Source organism: Falco peregrinus, chromosome 6, assembly GCF_023634155.1.
Source record: "Falco peregrinus isolate bFalPer1 chromosome 6, bFalPer1.pri, whole genome shotgun sequence".
Taxonomy (NCBI): domain Eukaryota; kingdom Metazoa; phylum Chordata; class Aves; order Falconiformes; family Falconidae; genus Falco; species Falco peregrinus.
The window spans coordinates 24,716,814-24,732,645 of record NC_073726.1 but is presented as its reverse complement, the minus strand read 5'-3'; the positions used below and the strand labels follow the sequence as shown (position 1 = coordinate 24,732,645).

The following is a 15,832-nucleotide window of genomic DNA, read 5'->3' as shown; positions in this document are numbered from 1 at the left end:
GACTTGGAAGCGCCAGGGCAGCTCCTGTCCGTATCACAGCTGCTTCTAGACGTGGGTTAAATATAGGAGGGATTTGTCACTGGATGTGGTTTTGAGCCGTTTTGATAGCAGTGGGAAAGATTTTAGCATAAAATATTATTTCCAAGACACATTTAATCTACAGTTCTGCACTTTTTGGAAAAGAACCAAGGATCACATTTGTTCCCCTGCCCTTTGAAACTAAGATTTAAGAAAACACAGGCTCAATTAGGATTTCAAGGGACAGATTGTGAAGTGGTCCCTGAACTCAAACAAAATGTGCCTGGATTTAAAACATGTAAAAGGGCATAAACCCAACCACCAATGGTAGTAACAACCGTTCCCTGAGGTCACCTTAAAACCGCTTGTTTGCTATCCACAGGCTTTTCCCAACATCAGTATTCGTGTCCAGCATGGCTGTAGTTGTCTGAAGGGCCCAGGGACCCTGCAAGCGATTTTTAGAAAAATTCACCTCCAAGTTGTCTTTTTGAATCAGCTGATAGAGGTGGGCTTTGGATGCTATCTGGTACTCCTAGAGTTGCTCAGTGACAGCGTGGGGGATCTAAACCCTCTCCAGAGGCACCAAGTCACTGCTGTCACCATAGCCATCCAGTCTGAGGAACAAGAAGTGGACAGGGAGAGTGCTCTAAAACCCTATATAGTCCCTCCTAGAGCCTTGTCATGACCTGTGTAATGGAGGCAGGCAGCAAAAGAAGAATGTCTCCTTCTGAGTAAGAGACCCACCACAATCTCCCAGCTTGACCCAAGCCTTGTAAACGATGGAGATTTCGTCACATCAGTTGGCAACACATTTTGGTGGATTATTTCCTCATTTCCTATTTCCATGGGTTTTTTTCATTTTCTCTCATTTACACCTGTTATTTTTTCTTAGTCTCTGCTTACAGATACCTCCCCAACAGAAATACTTAGAGACCAAGAAGCAGCTGCATGTTTTCTTCCCACAGATAAGGCACATACACTGATTCTCACTTTAAGGCATCTTTTACAGACAACAAACAAACTCCTTCCCATCCATCTGAGACCTCAGAGCTCTTTTAAAGCATGGGCTGGCATCTGGCTGAGGTCCCCTCTGGTCCCTATGGCTAAGCCCCTTCTTCATTATCCCTCCTCTTCCACACCCCAAGATGATGCTTTTAAGGTAGAAAAGAGCTTTCCTGCCCTACAATGAAATGGAGCATTTCAAGTGAATGTGGCTGCTACATTCACACTGCAAAGGCTCTGAAACAGGACTTTTTTGCCCATGTAATGGAAGTGGGGACTTACAGCATCTGAATTTCTATTCCTGTCCTCAGCCAACATCAGTACAAACTGTTCCTCCACTTTGATTTCCCTTCCTTTCTCTCCCCAACTATCATCCAGTTAAGCAACTAACTGAATTTTTTCCACAATAACAAACTATAATCAAAACCATCTAGAAGAACATAATTGTGTTCAGACCCTGTCTAAAGGCTCTGGGAAGACAAAAAGCAAGCCAAACAAATGAACAGGCTCTGAAGTGGGTAAACAGTGAAGACAAAAGAAGGTGATAAACTCATTGCATTTTGAGGCAATGAAGAGGAAACTGTCACCATCTACCTGAAGAAGGAAGCCAGGCTTCATAGCACCAGCATGCTTTGGTTTGAATAAACAACCAAACTTCATGTTTGCTCATGTGTCACCTGTCTGAACATATCTCCTTACTCAAAGTACAGCACTGCCTGTGAAACAGGGCTGGAAGCCTCAGAGGAAGAATGGGAAGGGCACAGGATTCAGACAAATAATTTTAGAGCCAGAAAAAGTGTTCAGATAGTTGTTTCTAATCCCAGTGGGGATAAATCCTGGGTCAAAGAGAATTGTCTCCACTGGACTGGGATACAGAGCCTAACACACACCTGCCTCACTTTTACCACCTGCAGAACGGGAATATCTCTCCTGCTACCCCTGCACAGTGATGATGAGTCAGTTTGAGGACAACAGTATGCAAGTACTAGCTTGCATTTCAGTCCCACATCTTGTCTCAATATAAAACACTGTACTGACATTCGCCCTTGCAGTAGCTAGTACTTCTGCTGGTTCCCCTCTGATTTAGGAAATGCAAAAATACTGCAGAACAAGTCCATTAAGTGCTTTCAGATCTCAGGAAATAGGTTTTTTGCTTTCTTGCTCTTAAGTTTTTTGGGCAGAAATTCAGACCTGGTTTTCTGGCTGTATTATTTCCCCTTCACATTATATAGTGTCATGGAAACTTGCTTGTCCCTCAGTATATTTTTCCCTATCGTCATTCATTTTACAGATATCTGGGCTAACACTTGTACCATATTCTTAAAAAAGACCCTACAAATTGGGGCAGCAAAAGGAGGTAGTCACTGCACCAACTGCCAGAGGCACTTGCAATGATTTGAGCAGCAACCAGCTGCAATTGGTCACACCAAAACTGTACACTCACAGTCCCTTGAAACCGACTGCTCCGGTTTGTCACTTCATATTAGCTGCTGCAAGGGGCTGTGTGCTTCCAGGGCTGGCAATGAAGCCAAGCCTGGCACTGCGTGGCTGCTCCTGGCCAAGCGCAATGGGGCAAGGACACTTCTCCAGGGGAATTTGAATAGGCATTTGGCTGGTGGAGGCAGGATGGGCTTTACGAGGCTCTGTCTGCAGCTTCCATTAGGCATTCTAACCACTGCTGCCTCGCAGCCAACTTGGCTTGCCATTTTTGAAAATAACCATCAAACTGCACAGGCTGTCCCAAATTGAAAGATCTCATCTCCCTTCAAGCTGCAATGGCTGATCTGGTTACAGACAGCATTACAGGTGTCCCACCTGCCAGCTGCCAACTGGCTTTTGGTGGCTGTTGATTTTAATAAACCTTTTGCTCCATCTTTTTCTGTATCTATCTCTCAGGTGGGTCAGGAGAGAGAGAAGTAGAACGGAAAGACTCTTCCCTGGATTCAGGGTCAACCAGGGCCAGCAACTAGACCAAAGTCCGGATCTGCCCACAGTGCCTGTAGGAGTAGTGTGTGCATCAGGGACAGATGCTGGCCTAGGACTGACTGCTGGTCCACATGAATCATCCTTCCCAACTGCTGACCAACACAAAGCATGGATTTGCACACACAAAAACACCTAACACATCTACAGACTCACCGATTTACAGAGGAGTTTGGTGGCTGCCATAATTGGGCTGAACAACACAGCATATGGGACCTCCCTCATTCATTTTGGCTGCTCTTAACCCAGAAAACTTGCCTGAGACTCACTCTGAATGTATTCCCCAAACCAGCTGTTCCAAACCAAGTAGGTGAAGAGTCAGGTGCACCCAGCTCAGATGTTTCCTTCCCCCTCCTGTTCCCAACCCAGTCAAAAGCACAGAAATAGTCCCAGTGGGCTGCTGCGAGCGGAATCGCAGGAGTCATATATGAGCATGTTCCAGTAGCTCTTACTACATCAGTACCTCCACTCTCTAAGGTTGAAAAATCATGCGACAAGTATGAATAATAAGCATGACTGGATCAAGAAACACCCATGACCTGCTTCTTCGGACTGCACATTTTGTTTTGCCTTGGGTTATTAAAATAATATGTACATCTTACAAGAACACCAGCCTTAACTCTTCTACTTGGAGGCCAGGTCCCAGGTACCCAGAGGAGCACCTTGAGTATGGGAGCCTGTGTTAAGGAAGGTGATTTGGCTGTGGGTGCAAGTGCTTTCAAGCATATGTTGCCCTGCACCACTTCATTTCCCAGCTCCAGTAACTTCCCAGGTCCCCACCAGCTGCCTCCCCTGGCCAGACAGTGCTTCCGTCCTTCACAGTCTATGTGTGGTAGGATGTCCTCTCTAATCTTCCCACACTGGGGAGGCCCTGAACAGGAGGGCGGGGCAGAAAAGCAGAGGAATCACCAAATCACTCACACACATGGAAAGAGACAAGGGACAGAAGTCAGCCTCCTCGTGTCTTCTTGTTGCTACTTTTCCCATGGCAGTGTCATTTCCAGAGGGTATGGATGACAGGTCCACCTCTCATTACAGTGCTGCAATTCCCAGCCCACCTTCACATGTGGATGCTCGGGAGGGCAGCCTCAAACTTTCCACTGCCCTGCTCCCCAGAGGGAGGTATCTCCCACTTCAGCCACTTCTGTGCTAACACAGAGGGAACGTGACCAGCTTAGTGAAAGTCCCATCCTACCTACCCTGAGACAACAGCAGCAACATCCTACCTGTGCTGTGCCCTACAGAGTTAGCCCCAGCCAGGAAGCTGCATCTTTCCAGCGTGACTGGGAAACATAGTACCTTGGCCGTTGGCTAAGAGTCAGCAGTCAGGGGCTTCCAAAAAAATCTTTTTCCATCTAAGAAAGCACTGTGGCACGATTTGTGCTTGGCAGCACCACCACAAGTCTTTCAACCACCTCTGGGCTGAAAACCCCAAGGGTACAGCACCCCTCCAGGCACCCTTGGATTTGAAACACAGGAAGGAAAATGGGGTTCCTTCAGCCCCCTCTTTGTCTCAACATGCAGAGCTCAGCTCACGCCAACTGCCTGTGTGGCCACTAGCATTTTTCTACCTCTGTGACGGTGGAAGAAGCCAGACAGACAGCTGAAAAGGTGTCCTGGGGCTGGAGTCAAATGCCTGCTTGCCACCAAGTTCATGTACACCAGCAGATAGCCTCGTACCACAAAATCCAGAAGATTTGGTGCATTTGGCAGAACTTTAAAGCGTGGCTCTGGATAATTAAAAGCAGCTTGGAGCCATGTGGGTCTTCATTAAATTCCAGTTCCTGGAAGGATCACTGTTTCACCCTTCAGAGGAGGCAGATATGTATATACATGCACATACCCATGGCTCTCTAGGCATTACCTCGCTCAGAGGGCTGGAAACTGGATATTTTTAAGGATATCATGTACTTGGATGTGTCTGAGACATAGCCAGAGAGGTGTGCTCTGGAGTAATCTGCACTGCTTGATAGGGAGCAGGTCAGTCCAGACTCATTGACCAGGAACTGTGACAGCAATTTGGGACTCCCCTCATCTCATCCTGCACCCATGATGGTACCAGGAGGGTGCTAAGTGGCAGCTTCACCTCAGCAGCAACCCACTGATCATGGCTGCCAGTGGGGATGAGAGTTCACATGGGTGGGAAAAAGCTCCTTACTCAACCCCAAAATTCAGGCTGTTCACAACCAATATCAAGTTCAAGGCTCCCATGCTGCCTCAGGCCATCCCTCCTGCATTGTGCATGGCAGCCAGCCAGCCTGCCTCCCAATACAGAAACTGGGTGCCTCTAAAAGACACCCCAAGAACAAAGAAATTTCCCCATTTTTCTCCTGGGGAGTGCTCAGAACACCTTCTGGGTGCTATAAATATGATAAAGACCATATGCAATGCAAACATCCTGTGGATAATAAGACTGTTGTGTACTCCTTTGTGATCTTTATTCTGTATTTTAGCAGCCTGTGTGGCATGTGGAAAGACAGAAAGGGAGATGCCAATCAGACCTCTAAGATTCCCCTACCACAGCCTGGGTGGGAAGTCTTGGAAATAAGTCAATGCCATTTCTATGCCAAAAGACTCTCGGGGATGTTACCCGAACATATCAACTCTCTCGTGGTCTCCTGTCATCCCAGACACTTGTCAGCAGTTCTCCATTTCATCTAATATTGATTACATGTATTCAAATTAAACACAGATCGTAGGGAGGGCGTACGCTCTGGGTGGGTTTCTGGGACGAAAACAAAAGTGCTGTAAATTACTATTACAACAACCCAGAAGTGAAGTACGCTTTCTACGATGCTATTGGGCTAATGGAGCAACAACTATACTAACAAATGGCCGGGCAAGAAACTGAATGTAAAACAAGATCTTTCAAACCTCTAAATATTGGACCTTACTCTCATCTATTTCAAGGTCTTTTTGCCCTGCCCTTGCCACATAGCTCTGTTTTGAACTGAGAATATTTTCTGTTTCCCTAGTGGCTTAAGACCAGAGAAGGGAAGATCCTTTATGTGGCTCATCCCACAAGCAAACACAAAAGACCAGTACATGGGAATTAAAGAAAACTGTCTTAAGCCAGGCTGCTGCCTGCTCTTTTCCAGACCAGTCCTTTCCCTAAAACTGCTGGGTCTGGACTCCACAACAAGCATTTTCCAGTTCTGTGATTCGTCTCCCAGTACTTGGAGCAGAGAGGGAACTCCTCAAGCGCAGAAGTTCTTAACTGTTAAAAGAGAAAATCCAAATTGCTTTGTCACTCTATCTCAGTGGATACCATGGATGAAATTTCAGCTGCAATCCATTACAGTTATCAGCTTTTTTTTTTTTTTTTTTTTTTTTTCTTCAGTGGCCAGGCTTTGCATGATTCACACAGCGGAGTCACCTTCTGCATCACCAATGTCCGTCCTGCCACTGCAGGAAGAGCTCTGGTCCCTGCATCCAAGGCAGCTCAGGCCCTTACCAGAGATGCCACAGGGATCTCTCCAGCAGGTGTCTAGCCATGCTACTATTTAATCACTGTCTAGACTCAAAATCAGGGTGGTTAGAAAAATTTTGGGGACTTTCCCAACTTTCCTTCTTCTTTTCTCCTCTCCAGGGGCATGTTGCCTGGGGAGATGGATCAAAACAGGCCCCCACAGCAAACACCACATGCGCAAGCCCTTCTCTGGTAGCCCAAAGAGCTTTTGTGTAAGTGGCTATTTCTCTGTGATTTCAGCCCTCGTGGTCCTACAAAGTGCTACTGAATGAGACCTGCCACCATCCACCCAGGTGGAGAGCATCAGGGAAGAGACAGGCTGGGACCATTGCTGAACAAAAGTGCTGCTGCCCATAGATGGGTTCAGGGAATGACCCGACCGAGTGGCTCCCAGTTCATGCACACAGGTGCTGGTAAAATACAAAGAGTTCTGAAGCTATTTTCTCTACTTCTGCAGAGGAAGAATGACATTTAATTAATTTTTGCTTCGCATAATTATGGCAAGGCCATTTATGCAATTACTTTGCTTTTCTAACACGGTTCCCTTTTCAGCTGTTCCAAAGTGTTCCAATTGCAAGTGTCCTAATCAGGCCGTCAGGTTGTTACAGCAGCCAAAGTGCCACCAGAGAAGAGGACCCAGGCCCAAAGATGCTAAGCAGATATTTGTAGACTGCCCTGCTAACCCACTAATTACCTTGCTTTTTATTTGGGACACTGACTACTCTCATAAAAGCTTTATTACTACCCAGATAAATCTCTGGAGATGAAGGCAAGTTCATTCATCTAAACCAATTGAAGTAACAGCGTGGCTGAGAGCAGAAACAATGCAGGGAGAGAGGCTTAATAAAATATAATGTCCCCCCGCAATCTCACCAAGCTTAACTGAAGTTATTGGACTCTTTAATTTCCGCGGACTTTATCGCAATGCTAGTGCTCTCACAGTTGCTCACAACCGGTTTGACATGCTGCTGTTATTCTCTTGTTATGAAGCAGATGGGGTCATTTTACAGCTCTCCCATGTGAATAAAAAGGGAGGCAGAAAGACCATGTTTCCCTATCAACCTGTTAACAAAACCAGGAGTTAAAGCCTCTCTGAATAACAAATAACTACAAGCGCTGTTAGACACTTCTATTGACCTTATTATCACCAGACCTCAAGTCTCTTTGGCTTAATCCCTCATGTGCAGACAAGGCAACAAGGACTTCTTTACCAGGTTGTACAACCCTGCAGAAGGCCAAGTCAGGAAGAGAAATTACAACCTCTGGATTTCCACTAAAATGGTAAAACTCTGCAGGGGGGCAAGACTTCAGCCCCAACCCACTGTGTCACCCCCAGGCCTAGCAGCAGGCACTGTGAGAGGGGGAAACCGCACAGATGATTCCCACCTCCCAGCTTGAGCAAGCAGAAATCAACCCCCTCCGTGTAGAAAAGTGTCATTTCTCACTTAGCCATAAGAAAAATTTGTTGTGAGAAAGAGGCATTGGCACATATGGATGCTCTCCAGGCCTTCAAGACTTTCCCATTCCCCCTCTCCATCCTGCAGGAGGATGCTGGCTGCACCACTGAGTGTCATCCCTATTTCCCAAAAAAAAGTCTGACCCTTTGGACTCCTTTTGAGCAAGAAAATGTTGCAAGACTGCTCCCTAAAAGTATCAGTAATGAAACACCAGCACCACGGGCTGCACCAGAGAAGAACTGGGTGGCACTCAGGGGTTTGTGAGCAATTTTAGGGGCACTGAGGGAAGCAGGAGGTAAAGGAAAAGGGATGCCTGGGGAGGCTTCCTGAGGCAAGGGTGACCCAAAGGCTGCACACTGGCCGGCACGGGGCAGCCTAGCATGCCTGCATAGGAAGCTGTCAGACTTCACAAACTCTTTGATACATCTGCAGGTCTTCTCTCAGGGTCGACATGAGATGTTGGTAAAAACATGGAGCTTTTAAGAAATTTAGTTAGGTTTTGATTACATCTTAATTGATCCTTTCTTTAAAAAAAAAGCACCTTATTAAAAGAAACTGCTGTGACTCCAAGATTCCTTAGACAGTGAATACTGCATTTCCCCCAGGGGCAGAAGGTGGGAAGAATTGACTAAAACTGTAATTCCAAAAGGGAAAAAAGGAGTGTTCCTGTGTTATTATCTCCACCAACATCAGCTCTGGGACTGGGCCAAACCTGGGACCCAGATATCTGCAACATGCTACAAGAAGGGTCCCCTCGCTCTGCAGAAAGTTGCAGTGACTCATTACAAGCCCAGCTCCAACCCCAAGCCTGGTGGGAACTCACAGCTTTAGCAACAACCTTGTGGAAACCACTGCGACAGCAAGCCCGGGTAAAGCAGGAGGTCTGCAAACACCACTAAGGGGCTGTAAGAAAAGTCAAGACAAAGTCCAATTAATTACTGTTCTGCAAATGTGGAAGGCAAAATGCAAGTGCCGAAAGAAAAAACAGCCGGAGCTACCATTGCTCTCCAGAGTGGCCAGAACAAGCACCTGAATGAATTTATGAGACTGTGGAGTTATTGGAAAACTATGGAAAGCAGCACCTGGCCCTCAGCCCAGACTACAAGGGGCTTAAAAAACACAGCTGGAATTAAGCTTCCAGTGACAGCAGCAAGCCCAGGATGGGGAATGTATTATCCTCAACAAGATGTGGATCTGGCCTCCTTTTACCATGTGCCATGAGCTTCCTAAAAATTAAAAGGGTTTTCCTGCAATGGAAAAGGCAGGTGGCACATCCCTGTCCATTGAGAAGCTCCTGCACATCTCTTGCCTCTCTTTTGCATCATCAGGCACATTTGCTGGGAAAAGGAGCTGTCAGGGTTTTCCTTGTTTCACCCATTGGGACTGCCCAAACAAGGCTGCCTGCACACAAGGCATTACAGAGAGAAGAGGACAAGCAGGACAGCATGCCAGCGATCATCTTTGGGTCCCCGACCCCACGGCTGGCTCGGGCACACCCTTGAGAAGGGACCTCTTTCTTGGAGTGGCATGAGGTGAGGCAAATGATTTTCACCTCTCATGAGGGTCTCTCACCTTCTGCCTGAGCACCCCAGAGCTAACAAACACGAATCATTCATAGCAACTGCACATGCTTCCAGCGCTGAATTCTCCTTTAAAATGTCTGCCCCAGAAACATATAAAAAAGTAGGGCACAGGGCCACAAGCAAATACAGGGATTCAAAAAGTCTTCTGGAGTACAGGATCCAGCTGTAAACAGATTTCATCATCCCTTTATTCCAAACCTACCTGTGCATGCTGCTTTTAGACACAGCTCCTTTTTAAGATGTCCCTGCACACAGCTGTCCCAAGACCCAAAGGCAGGACCTTACCTGCTAACTAACCCAGCTGCCTTCTGCTCTGAGGCTCTCAGCGCGTTCATCTCTTGCCTCTGACTGCCCACAATGTCCATGATGGACTTACCTAGTAATTTTTGTCAGTACGCAGCAGCTAGTGAGACCTGTGACTCCTTGCTGCACTGTGAGCCTCATCAGGAGACCTTTCTCCCTCTAAGCTCTCCACAACTTCACACTCTCAGAAGCCCCCCTTGGATGTCCCGAGGCTTCCAAAGAGCCTCTTTTCCAAAAAGCTTCAAGAACAATGCTCCAAGTAAGGCTTGCTTTCTGTGCCATGAAGCCAGCATACACCAGAGGTTTTGGCTCTGGAGCCAGCACAGGGCAGCTTGGCAAGTGCATTTGGAAATGGAAATTGTTAAGTCTGTGATGGGATACAAGCAGACACAGTGGCAATTGGGAAAGTCACCAGTGCATGTAACAAGGCAAAGAAAGGAGCAAAACACTAGAGAGCTGCACCCTGGACATGGGCAGCTACACTGGGAAGAGCTGGGGAACAAGTTCCTAATACCATGGCAGCCAGAAATGCCATCCCCTTCCCAGGCTGGGGTATGCAGGTGCTGGGAGCCCGTGCTCGGCTGGGCAAACACAGATGCAGGCGCTGAACGGGAGCACAGTCAGCCCCAGCTATTTTTAACTGGTGCAGAGGAAGCTTTTACTTTTCATTATGAAGGGGAGGCAAAGTGTCCGTCCGTTGTGCTGAATTTATTCACTCAACGGGTGGGTGTTGAAGTATGTAAAGCCCCCAGCTCCGGTCTGTGCAACCAGCAGCTCTAATATCCCCCTAGTCTGCTCACAGCTGTGCAGGGTCAAAGAGCACAGCAGCTGAAACGCACTTTTGATACATATACTTTTGGTTGCCTCAACTTACCCTGGGGGTTTCTGCCTTGTAATTTCCATTAAAGCTAACTGGCAAGATTCAGTGCTGGCATAAGCAAGCACCAATCCATCAAGATCCCCTACCTTTAGGTCAGCACAGCTAAATAAACAGTATGGAGGTATCACAAGCAGAGACTGGGAGCTGGAGCTGGTGGTCCCCCAACACCACTTTGCTCCCCCAGAGAAAAATCTGTGGGTTTGGCAGCAGCAGTGTCTTTACTTGCAAAATACATTGCTTGGGGCAGAGGAGAGCCTGCGGGCTGGCAGGGAGGAGGCAGGGCTGGGACTGGGGCTCTCCACCTCCCCCTTCTTGCCCAGCCAGGGTTACAGCTCTGTGATCTAATTGTAAGGTGATTCATTTTCTCTTCAACATCAATTCCTGCTGCTGTCCCCAAATCTATATTTCAACATGACTGTTCCCCACTCACTCCCCAAAATACCAGCAGTGAGAAAACACTCTCTCACGGGACATCCCAAGGATCATCCCAAGGAGTAGGGCTGTGTCCCTGGCCAGACAGCCATGCAGCAGTACAAACTTGGTATGCTGGCTATCAGCCAGCTGGTGAAGGGAAAGGGCTCAGCTGGCTACAGAGCTCCCTCCATCCATCTCCCAAACAAGTCACTAGTGCATTTCCTGCCATATGTAAACATTGTCCTTTGGATCAGTCCACAGAAAACAAGCGATGACACATGTCCTGTCCATCCTGAGCTAAAGAGACGCCTAAAATATTCTTGGCTACCAGTAGAAACCACCAGGCTGACAAAACAAGGTCTGGCACTAAAACAGCTCTCCAAGTTCCACTTATGCAAATGTAGATGCACATCCAGACTATGCACACACAAAACTACAGGTTGCTCCTCCCTGCCAAGGAAGTATTTATTAAAATCCTGTATTTCTTACACACGCTACAGTCCCATAAAGGGGCTCAGAAGCCACTAACAACAGGCATCGCTGGACTTTTCATACTAAAAATGTACTTTCTTAAGGGAGGATCGCCTAGAGGGTGAACTATTTGCTGTGGCCCCCCTTGAGAGGAGAAAGAGGCATTTCATTTAGCTTGTTCAGAAGTAAGTGCCAGCATCGCTCAGACGAACCATGCCCTCATCACTCAGGCGAAACGTGCCCTCAAGAATCTATTTTTCCCCAGCTGCTACAAAGACAGCTTAGGGCGGTTCGTTCAGGAGATGTTTATGCTGTTATGTGGAGCGAGGCAAAAGTAATCCCTCACAGTCTGTCATGGTCCAGGCGCTGCTCTCACTACATGAGATGAACACAGAAGCACAAAAGCAAAGATCTGCTTCTGAACACTTCAGCTGAAGTTAAAAGTACGGGGTCTAGAGACAGCAAACCCAAGCACGACCTGGGTGGAGCAGAACAGGGTCACCAGCAATACTGGTTTCCAATCTATTGCTCATCAACAGGTTGATAGCGAGCTTTACTTGGGTCCACAGAAAGCTAAGGAGCTACCACAGAGGTCAGCTTTGGAAACAGAGTTTAACATCGTCCCACCAGTGTGTTACTTTGCCCGTGACACCGCAAAAGGGCCAGGAAAATCAGGGACCTGCTGCTCTGCATTCATAGACATATGTTTGCAAAAGCCATGGATGTGCCCGCTTCGAAAACAAGCACTGGAGAGCAAACAAAAACCTTACCCGGTTGTCCTCTTGAATCTCCCAGTCAGTGGAGAAGCTCAACACATGCTGTGCCTGCGAGCAGTTAGAAAACTGGAAAAGGCTGGCAAACATCCTTCTGTTTTCCTGAGTGTCCGGGAAAATCGCCTCCTGGAAGTTGACTCCATGCGGCAGGAGGATGTAGTTCTCATCCATTCTGAAACGCAAAAGGTGTGGGCAGCCTGCTGTGAGGCTGGACAGCAGGAGTCACCTCCCATACTTCAGCTGGGCTCACCCAGTGCCACCGAGGTCACACGGACAGGCTTTTAGCTCACCTGGCTCAGCTCTCCTGGCACTTTGTTGCCAAGATGGCAATTTCCACCATGGAGGACTGGACCAGGCAGCAGCAGTAAGGACCTAATGGGCTTTTGCCACCCTGCAGACACCAAGGAACCCCCATGAATCAAGCAAATTACATTTTGGCCCATGGTTCCTACTGAATTTGCACCGCTTTGCCCTTGATCCCAGAGTTCTCCTTTGAACAGTCAATGTAACTTCTGTAACACGTGTTCAAGGACCTCGCTACCAACCAAGCGCTGGGCGCCATCCATCCCCGTTTGCTTGTGCACCCAGTGTAAGGACACACCGAGCATTTCAAAACAAGCCGCTCAGCAGTATTTCACAAACCCTCTTGGACTGAAAGGTCGCGGCGATGGCTCTGTTCCCACAGCGGGTTTATTTTCTTGTTCTTTCGATGAGCCCAAAGTCAGGATTTGACTGGGAGAGCACCGAGAAAGCTGTCGGGGGACGGGTTTGGAACCCCCCCGGCACACCGGGCGGGCAGGCACCGGCCTCCCCTCCCCCCCTGCCCTGACCCCCGGCCGCGGGAGCAGCAGCAGCAGCACCCAGGGGCTGCCCCACAGCCGTTCCCTGCGGATCCGCTGCCCTGCAGTGTTGGAATATTATGGGTTTAGGGGCTGGGGGATGGCGGGGGGTGTGTGTGTGTGTGTGCATTTTTTTTCCCCCGATGAAACCGTGGGCGAAGGCGCAGCAGGGAGCGCGGAGCGAACCCTCCCGGGCAGAAGGTGCCCGCGGAGATGCCCCCGCCAGCGGAGATGCGCTGGTACCGGGATGCCGACCCGCCCCCCGCCCCGGGCCACCCCCCCACCCGCCCCGGGACTCACCGGAGGAAGAAGAAATACGCGTAGCCCTGCATGACGGTGTGCGAGTGGCAGGAGAAGTACCCGAGGCCGGTGAGGTTGAGGCGGGAGCCGGCGGGCACCTCCAGCATGCTGCCCCACGCCTGGTCGCACAGCAGCTCGATCTCGGCCGAATAAAAGAGCCCCCCCGCCCCCTGCGGGGGTCCGGCGGGGGGGCCCCTCTGCCAGGGCAGGTAGTTGTAGGCGCCGTAGGGGTCGGGGGTGCAGCGCCAGCACCCGCGCGTAGACGATGATAGCGGCCAGCTCGGCTCGGCAGCCCTCGCTGAGCGGCCGCCACTCGGCCGGCAGCTGGCAGCCCCCCCCCGGCTCCCGCCCGCGCCCCCAGCCCCAGCCCCAGCCCCAGCACCAGCAGCGGCAACAGCCGCGGAGGGGGCGGCATCGCGGGCGGCTCCGCGGCCGGGGGTGGGGGGGCGGGGGGTTGGGGGCGGCTGGAGCGGCGGGGGGGGGGCGGTGCGGAGCCGCTGCGGGCTGCCCCGGAGGCTGCGGGGGGGTGGGGGTGGGGGGAGAGGTGCAAAAGGGCCGGGGTGGAGAAAGCAGGGGAGCAGCTAGGCGGAGATGCGAAGGGGCAGGGAGGCGAGAGGGCGGGGGTGCAAAGGGGTTGGGGCGGGAGGGGGGGCTGTGCCAGGAGGCAGATGCGCAAAGGGCAGAGATCCGGGCAGGCAGGGGCAAAACGGGCCGAGGGGCAGGGGGTGTGCAGGGGCAGAGCTGCGAAGCGCAGAGATGCGAAGGGGAGGGATGGGAAAAGACGGAGATGTGAAGGGGGCAGAGAGGCAAAGGGGAGGGATGTAAATGAGAGAGGTGCAAAGGGGGAGGTGAAAAGGGAGGGATGCAAAGGGGAGGGATGCAAAGGCAGAGTTGCAAAGAGGAGGAATGCAAAGGGGAGAGGTGGACAGGACAGAGAGTGGGGAGAGATGTAAAAGAGCAGAGATGCGAAGGGCCAGCACGCCCCGGAGGGGGGCAGCTCTGCCAGGCGTCCCCTGGCCGCGGGTGGGCACTGGCGGCACCCAGGGCTTCGGGAGGCGAAGGGGGGGCTCCCAGGGTGCTGGAAGTGCAAGGGTCCCGGTGGAGCAAGGGGCTGTGCACAGCTCCTGCTGTGGAAGCGGAGCCTAGGAAACTGAAGGGGGGGGGGGGGAAGGTTGTAACCCTGCTCACGTACTTCTCCCACTTCAAATGAGTATGGGCAAAAATTTGTGAGTGGAAGAGAGCAGCTCTTCCCAGCATCCTGCAACCGTTTTTCAAAATGCTTCTGGGAGCAAGCTAAAAAAGAAAAGTCAGGTCTTGATACATTTTCGCTTTCCACTGTTTCCTCCTAGAACTGGCCGAGGCAGCTTCGGGCTTCTCCAGCTTTTTGGCAGATGGCTCAGACACCGACCCTCTCCCTGCATACAAACTACTGTGGAGCTTCTCCCGAGGACCCCTGGGGGCCCCGCACCACTCGCAGCCTGAAATAGCCCCCTTCTATTTCAGTATTCTCCTTTTCCCACATCTGATCTCACTGGGGGTAATAGTCAGGAATGGGCATGGGATGCTTAAAAATTTCTGCTAGAATATGGATATGATGGAGACATGGTCCCAGCTAAATCTCTCCCTAGCTGTGATGACTACTGAAAGTTTGACAGCATGTCCTGGCTGGTTCCCTTAGTCTCATCCTCTGTCTGTCTGTCTGTCTCAATCTGCCTCTCTGGTCCTCTGCAAGGACAAGGAGCTCTTGGGAGCAGAAGGTGCCTTTTTGCTCCGTGTTCGTGATGTGCCCCCCATAAGGTGGGAGAAGGGGGGGGGGAAGGAGCAGCTCATGGATGACTGGTGTTTGAAATAATGTGCAAAATAATGAATCGTCCGTTAAATAATGCTGAGCCAACTTCACAACAGTGAGACAAGACTTCTTCTGTGACAAGTGTCTCCCTCTGGAATAGTTTCATCAGACTCAGCTGTGTGCTGAAGAGTTTAACAGCAGTAATATTCATATTTCATGATGGCATGGTCCTACAATGTATTTCATCATAACTTTATGCAAGAACAGCAAAGCTGGCTCTTGCTAAAACAGAAACAGATTTTTATTTTTTTCCTAACAAAAATTCCAGAATGACAGATAAAGCTTTTCTAAATTTTTTATAATCTGTTTCTTGAAGATCAACAAATTGCTTGCAAATTTCAGATAAAAAAAAGCTTAAAGGACAATCCTGAAAAGAATTTTTTGAAGAAAATATGCTCAGGAAATCCCAACAGACCAACAAGCTCGATGTTTTTTTAATGTTAACCATCGGAAAAACTGCTTTTGCTTTGGAAACTGAAGGGACTAAACTG

At 49.6% G+C, this 15,832-nt stretch overlaps 1 protein-coding gene across 1 annotated transcript in view; it reads right to left on the bottom strand.

The window, feature by feature from the left end:
* CCDC3 (coiled-coil domain containing 3) overlaps nt 1-14,017 on the bottom strand; it is a 46,319-nt gene extending 32,302 nt beyond the window's left edge. The window contains 4 exon segments of the mRNA XM_055809106.1: nt 12,351-12,525; nt 13,493-13,728; nt 13,730-13,831; nt 13,833-14,017. Of these exon segments, the coding sequence (XP_055665081.1) occupies nt 12,351-12,525; nt 13,493-13,728; nt 13,730-13,831; nt 13,833-13,907 (588 nt within the window). The 5' untranslated portion in view covers nt 13,908-14,017.
* Between the last annotated feature and the right edge of the window lie 1,815 nt (nt 14,018-15,832).